This window comes from Mus caroli, chromosome 15 (assembly GCF_900094665.2).
Source record: "Mus caroli chromosome 15, CAROLI_EIJ_v1.1, whole genome shotgun sequence".
NCBI classification, from domain to species: domain Eukaryota; kingdom Metazoa; phylum Chordata; class Mammalia; order Rodentia; family Muridae; genus Mus; species Mus caroli.
In genome coordinates this window covers 75,402,091-75,409,834 of record NC_034584.1, presented here as the reverse complement: position 1 = coordinate 75,409,834, position 7,744 = coordinate 75,402,091, and the positions used below count along the sequence as shown (strand labels likewise).

At 40.2% G+C, this 7,744-nt stretch overlaps 1 protein-coding gene across 1 annotated transcript in view; it reads left to right on the top strand.

The window, feature by feature from the left end:
• Positions 1-7,744, top strand: part of St13 (ST13 Hsp70 interacting protein) — a 39,142-nt gene that overhangs the window by 8,950 nt on the left and 22,448 nt on the right. Inside the window, exons 3-4 of the mRNA XM_021182758.1 lie at positions 1,747-1,819; positions 3,059-3,129. Coding sequence (XP_021038417.1) covers positions 1,747-1,819; positions 3,059-3,129 — 144 coding nt within the window. The remainder of the gene's footprint in view (positions 1-1,746; positions 1,820-3,058; positions 3,130-7,744) is intronic.

The window sequence follows — 7,744 nt, the reverse complement described above, 5'->3', positions numbered from 1 at the left end:
GTTGTGAGCCACCATGTGGTTGCTGGGATTTGAACTCTGGACCTTTGGAAGAGCAGTCGGGTGCTCTTACCCACTGAGCCATCTCACCAGCCCTGCCTTGTTTTTTTTTAAAGACAGGGTCTTATATGTAGCCCTGGCTGACCTGGAATATTTGTAGACCAGGTTGCCTCTTAATTCAAGAGATCTACTGATTGCTGAGATTAAATGCATATGCCTACCACCCCTGGCCTGACTTTGTTTTTTTAAGACTGAACAGGGGAAGGAACCTAAGATGTAGCTACATCTGATTTCCTAACAGTTGGCTGAATAGATACTTTTTGTAAGATACTTTTTTAAGATACTGGTAGCGATACTTTTTCTAAGATATATAGCCTAGTTAACTAGAGAAGGCAGTGCCAATTTATCTTCCCCATAATGTATCAGAATAGATAAGACACTGCAGGTTCTAAGGGGTGAAAAGAAAGTTTGCTCTTCATTATGTGCTCTTTGTAATCGCTTTGTGTGCTACAGTTCCATGCTTTCTTTACACTGAGCAACCCTTGAAAACGGAAGTGTTCAGGACATTTGGCTTTAAAACATGCCATACAGATTGTAGTGGCAACTTGCCTTTAATCCTACCACTTGGCTCAAGGCCAGCTGACTCTACATAGTGAGAGCTTAACTCAAGAGAAAACAATAACAAAAAATCCACCAAAACCAAAAAAAACCCTCTCACAATCTGAAAAAGTTCACCCTTCCATATAAGTCTCATGTCGCCCAGACTGACCTCAGACTCCTAGGTACTGTCTTGATGGTGTTCTTAAACATCGGTCAGGAGTAGTCGGACTTGTTTTGCATGAAATATTATTTTCCTATTGTGTGTTAGTTTTCTGAAACAGTCTGATGCAAGGCAATCTGCCCGCATGAGCCCCTGGTCCTCAGGGCCTCTATCATAGGCAGGAGTTTCCACGCACAGCCAAGATGTGAGATCACGGAGAGTCATCGGGAACAGTGCCTATGAACAATGTTCTGTACTGTGTAGTATATAAATTGTATTTGCTTTAAAATAAAAGAACACTCTGACAGTTTAAATTCTTAAAGGTTTGGATGGTGCCAGAACTATTATTAATTAGAAATGAGAAGTAAAAGAAGGGTAATAACTAGTGGGAAAAGTAAAAAAAAAAGCAATTTATGCTATTGTCAGCAAGGCATGGCAAGGCACCGGTGGGCCTTGTTTATATCTTGGCAGACTCTGACCCAGAGTTCTGAAATCTCTACCCAGCTCACTAAGTTCCCATCGACGGGTTGCTACCATGCCAGCCCCACTCTTTAGATTTTCTTTTTTTTTTTTTTTTTTTTCTTTTCGAGACAGGGTTTCTCTGTATAGCTCTGGCTGTCCTGGAACTCACTTTGTAGACCAGGCTGGCCTCGAACNTGGCCTCGAACTCAGAAATCCACCTGCCTCTGCCTCCCAAGTGCTGGGGTTAAAGGCGTGCGCCACCACACCCGGCCTCTTTAGATTTTCTATGGTCTTTTGGGGTGTACTTCTTGTAAATCCACAAGGTGGCAAGACCACTGGGGTCAGAGAGTAGCTGGCGATAACGTGAGATAGTGCCTCTTTTTTTATATTTCATGCTACAATTAACAGCTGAAATTTAGTGTATTCAAGTAAGGTAGACATTGTGTGTTTATGCTGTATGTACAGACACAAGCACATAAAATGTATTACATGTTTAAGTACTGACAACACTAATTTTCTTCTGCCAGGAAGAAAAAAGAGACAAGACGACAGAGGAAAACATAAAGACAGAGGAGCTATCAAGTGAGGAGAGCGACCTAGGTGAGCGCATGGTAGTATAGTGTGCAGTAGGTACTCTTGGTGACTCAGTCCTGTGCAGTTGGGATTTTTGTTTAGCAGTTTGATTTGATATGGTTCTCAGTTTGTAGCCTAGGATGGCCTGGAACTGTGGCACAGGTAGCCTTGAATTTGAGGCAGTCCTCTTGCCTCAGCCTCCTGAATGCCAGGTGGCTGGTTTTAATTTACTGGTTTGCTTATAATGCTGAACTACAGACTTTCCTGTATCAATGGTATGCCTGTGTTTTATAGAAATTGTCCACACTTGATTTTTAAAGTAAATTATATTAAAATGAAATAGTATTTTGTCAGTTACATTTATTCTCTAAAATTTTTACTGTTGTGGTCTATCTGGAAAAGTTATTAGAGAAGTTTATGGGGAAGGTTTTGTAGAAGTCAAAAGGACAACTCCTGGGAGTTAGTTTTCTCCTACCTTGTACAGTTTTAGGGCAGGAACTCAAGTTCAGGCTTTGGAGCAAGCACTCTACCCACTGAGTCATCTCTCTGACCCCCAAATCTTTCCCGAGTGAATTTTGGAGACTGACCAAATTCAGTGGGGTGTTTTATGTAAAATGTGCATATAACCATTATTATCACTACACTAGTATCTGATTTTGACCAACAGTTTTTTTTTTTTTTTTTTTTGGTTGGTTTGGTTTGGTTTGGTTTTTCTAGACAGGGTTTCTCTGTGTAGCTCTGGCTATTCTGGAACTCACTTTGTAGACCAGGCTGACTTCGAACTCAGAAATCTGCCTGCCTCTGCCTCCCGAGTGCTGGGATTAAAGGCGTGTGCCACCATGCCCCCCTCAGACCAACAGTTTTAAGTAGTAGTTTTGTTTTTTAAATTTGTATTTGATGTGTACAGGTGTATGCATGTGTACCTATACACCACATACATGTGTATGTGGTACTCTCAGAAGCCAGATCCCCTGGTACTGGAGTTGCCATCTCTCCAGCTTACCTAGTAATAGCTATTAGTAGTTATTTTTAGCAGGGAAGTAGTTAATAATGTATCAGGGTTTAGTGAAACTAGCTTATAGTTCTACTAGCAAGTAGTTCATTTTGGGGAAGGGATATACCTTTAACCTTCATCCTATTGGGTAGTACTTAGCCCTGAGCTCCACGCAAATCAGTTCATCTCATTTTACAGTTTCAAGCCAGTGGCTGTTAGCTGTACCACACTCGTAATTTAGGTTTCAATCTCATGGTTTTCATCTTTTGCAGAAATTGATAATGAAGGTGTAATTGAACCAGACACTGATGCCCCTCAGGAAATGGGAGATGAAAATGCAGAGGTAAGTTAGTGACATTTTAGGAAAAGTGAAGTTCCCCGGGGTTGGATTATTTTATAATATAAATTCCAAGATGTGCATGATAAATCTTCCTTTGACTGATGACATGTTTTATAATTTCACTAAAATATTCAAAAATTCCCATGTTGTTTTTAACTATAATCTCTGAAGTCTTGTATTTTGTTTTACTTGTTCTTTAAATTTACTTCAGTTTGATTAACCTGTAAAATTGTTCCTCTAAAATAGATACCTACAATTAGAATTGTCCTTTTTTTTTTGAGATGATTTTTTTTTTCAAGACTGTTCTTGAACTCAGAGATCCGCCTGCCTTTGCTTTCCAAATGCTGAGATTAAAGGCGTGTACCACTGTGCCCCCGGCTTAGAATTGTGGCACATTATTTTCCAAATGTTTTTGTCGCAAGGAAACTTTCCTCTAAGAGGTGAAAGCTGGTACTTGGGAAGGAAATGTAGAGTACAGTGTGAATTAGCAATGAGTAGTGGCCTTCCAGAGGATCACAGTGTGTCTTAAAATGTCTCACAGTGGCTGTTTATACACAGCAGTATAAATGGTTACAGCTTAAGTCTTGGACCTTCAGCAGCTTTGGTGGTCTTGTGTAAGGTAGTTTGTATTTGGGGCTCCTATTTTTCCTGACTTCTAATATAGCTGAATATATTCTGATCTCTTTTGGTTATCAGTGGGCATTTGCACAATCCTGTTCAGACCTTCTCTCAATTTTTTCTTAAGTTGTCCTCCTTTTTTATGTCTCTACTCTTTCTCCACCTTTTTTTATGATAGGGTCTCCTTAGCTCAGTCTGACTTGAAAATTTCTGCCTTAGCTCTTCAAATGCTGCAAATACAGGACTTGCCACTGTGCCCAGTTTTATGGGATGAAATCTCGGGCTTAGTTGTACTTAGACACCTATATCTGAGCCCCTTCCTTCTGACTGTGTGTGTGTCTCATACAGTTCACACTGTCCTCAAACAAGGTCGTCCTATAGCTTCAGGCTCCCAGGTGCTGGTGTTACGGCGTGCACCACCATGTCTGACTCCAAAGCTTTATTTGCCTTTTGTTAATTTACTCAACAGAACCTTTATTGAAGTTGTGTTCCATCAATGTTGACATACTGGTTACCGTATTTGACCCTCTGAGGACTCTCTTGTTCTGTGTGTCTTAATTGCTTTCTTGGTACCAATACCACACTTTCTTATGAAAATGTGTAAGTCTTGTTTGTTATCTGCCAGGACAAGGACCTATAAAACGATGAATATTTTAGCTGCTCTTGATGTTTTGTTTTTCAAATAAATTTTAGAATTAGATTGTCAGTGTCCCAGCATAGTTTTTGTCATTCACAGTCTCCAGTCTCTTTTCTCCTTCCCTTTCCATCTCCCTCACAGGGGTTTAGGGGCGAGAAAGGGATGATGGGGTAGGGAGATTTGATGAGAGTTGCAATTAAATTTAAGTAAAATTGGGGGAAGAATAAGAATACCTATTATTGAGGCTATTCATGAATATAGCATGTAATTTTAGGCTTTTAAAACGCCTTTCAGTAATTTGTTTTGTTTTGTTTTTGTTTTTTCGAGACAGGGTTTCTCTGTATAGCCCTGGCTGTCCTGGAACTCACTCTGTAGACCAGGCTGGCCTAGAACTCAGAAATCTGCTTGCCTCTGCCTCCCAAGTGCTGGGATTAAAGGCGTGTGCCACCATGCCCGGCTCAATAATTTTTTAAAAAGATTTATTTTGTGTGTGTGTGTGTGTGTGTGTGTGTGTGTGTGTATGTGTGTGTATATGTAGTATTCTGGTTGCAGGTAGGCCTGTACACCAGAAGAGGGCACCAAATTATAGATGGTTATAAGCCACCATGCAGTTGCTGGGAATTGAATTCAGGACCTCTGAGAGAGCAGCCAGTGCTCTTAACCTCTGACCAATCTCTCCAGCCCCCTCAAATAGCTTTCTTTTAAAGAAAAGCAAACTTTTTAATGATTTATTTACTTGCATTGGCGTTTTGCTTACGTGGATATCTCTGTGAAGATGTTGGATTCCCCGGAACCAAAATTACAGAGAGTTGTGAGCTGCCACACTTTCATGTTGATTATCTTTCAGAATTCCTTGGTTATGTCTTAATACATAAATTAATTTTAAGATTTATTTTTGTGCAGTAAGGTCTTCCTTTTTGATCCATGGTGGATCCAAACTCAGGAAAGCCTCCTGGTTTTGTTAGGATTAAAAAGTGCATGCTGTGCCTTGCTTCTATGTAGTATTTTGACCACAAGTTTTTTGGAATTTTTCCTGTGGACAGTTCAAGGTCTGAGTAGATGGTGTGTTTTTCCCAGAAGGAATGTATTTGCTTCATCAAAGCTCTAAGTTGAGGCTGTCAGCTAAGTCTCAGGATAGCTTTTGTTGACATTGTTAATAGGGAATTCAAGAGAGCAATGGCTTTATGGTTTTGTGTTTTTTTTTTTAAACATTCTTTTTAATATTTATTTTATTTTGTATGTGTGTACTTGGAGGTAAGACTTGTGTGAGCTCTTTTCCAGAACACATGTCCTGAAGATCACTCCAGTCTGTCGAGGCAGCACCTTTGGCTGCTGAGACATCCCCAGCCCAGTGGTGGGTTTTCAGGAGTGCTTTCCCTTCCCCTCCTCTACTTAACTGTCCCTGGGTGAAGGGGATTGAGGTTTTGCTTCCTATGGTCTTGCCAGTTGTAGACTTTTCAAGTTTGAAATTCATTTGAAGTCGTGTCTTGTTAACCCATCCATATTGTCTTCCTCTGAGTGTATCCTTTGTGGGTGGTGTTCTGCATTATCTTCAAAAACAAGATACCAGGATATCAGGCCTGACCTCTGCTACAAAAGTGAATGTAGATTGAATACTTGGCTACCCTGAATTGCAACCTTCATTTACTGTTTGTTTCTTTTTGTTTTTTTTGTTTTTTGTTTTGTTTTTGTTTTTTGTTTTTGGTTTTTTTTTTTTTCTTTTTTTTTTTTTTTTTTTGAGACAGGGTTTCTCTATGTAGCCCTGGCTGGCCTGGAACTCACTCTGTAGACCAGGCTGGCCTGGAACCCACCTGCCTCTCTCTGCTGGGATTAAAGGCATGCGCCACCAACTCCCAGCTTAGTTGTACACTATGTACTAATCAAATCAGAGAATTTGTCCTTTTTCATTTATTTCCTAATAAAAACAGATTGATATATATCATGTGTTTGGACTCCCTTCTCCATTCCCCTCTTGAAGACAGACATGTAGGTCAGCATGTAACAGGCACACTTGGATAGCCTTTCTATTGCAGCACTGTTCACAGTAGACAACTTAGGGACAACCTGACAAGTTGCCTGCAGCAGATGAATAGAATGTTCTATTGATGTGAAGAGACACCATGACCAAGGCAACTCTTAGAAGAGAAAGCATTTAGTTGGGGTGTTGCTTCTAGTTTTAGAGGGTTAGTTCATTACTCTCATGGCAGGGACAGGCTGCTGTAGCTCTAGCTGAGAGCTTTATATTCTGAGCCACAGGCAGCAGGCAAAGAGAGGCCCTGGACCTGACATGGGCTTTGAAATTTCAAAGCCCACCCCAGCAACACACCTCCAACAAGGATGTGCCAACTCCAACATAGACATTCCTCCTAATTCTTCCCAGTCTGTAAACTTAGTCTAGGCATGCAAATAAATGAGCCTATAGGAGCCGTGCTCACCCAAACCATCATGTAGATAAAAGAAATAGCGTGTACATTCACAGTGGATTTCTGCTAAACTAAAAAGAAGCTTGAAATTGTATTGTTTGCTGGAAAATAGATCCACTCAAAAATCCTAGTAAGTGAGATATGCCACACTCAGAGGCAAATAACACATCTTCTTTGATTTGTGTGTCCAGTCCTGTACACACACAGCCATTTTTATATATGTGACATAAGATTTTCTTGGAAGCCCTTTTATGTTTGTGGAAGTCTTGTGTGGTCTTAGAAATTGTGTTACAGGCTCGGTCTCTGTTTCATGCAGTGTTTGTGGTGTGCCAGAGCTGACTTTGCTTGTTGTTTTTATATCATATGGCTCTTACTCAGTAAACCAGGCTGTACTTAGAATGTTGAACAACCCTTTTGCCTCTACCTCTACCTCCTAAATACTGGTGTGAATGTAGCGTGTGCTACCCTAACAGGAATGCTTAGTGTTTTTGAATTCTTGTTTTACAGATTTAGTAACTTGTCAGTTCTTTGAATTTTCTAGTTAGGTAATAAAGATAACTAGCTTTTCTTTCTGTTCTTAGATGTAGCAGATAATTTCTGTCTCTCCCTCTGCTCTACCACTGCCACTAATACAGGGTCTTACTGTGTTATCTATAGCTCTATTAGTCCTGGAACTCATCATGTAGAGTACGTTGGCCTTGAACTCAAAGATTCTCCTGCTTCTGCCTTCTGAGTACTGGGATTAAAGGTGTGCTTCTAATGTTTGGCAGAGATCTTTTTCTTTTTCTTTTCTTTTTCTTTCTTTTTTTGTTTTGTTTTTCTGTTTTGTTTTTTTTCCAAGACAGGGTGTCTTAGTCAGGGTTTCTATTCCTGCACAAACATCATGACCAAGAAGCAAGTTGGGGAGGAAAGGGTTTATTCGGCTTACACTTCCATACTG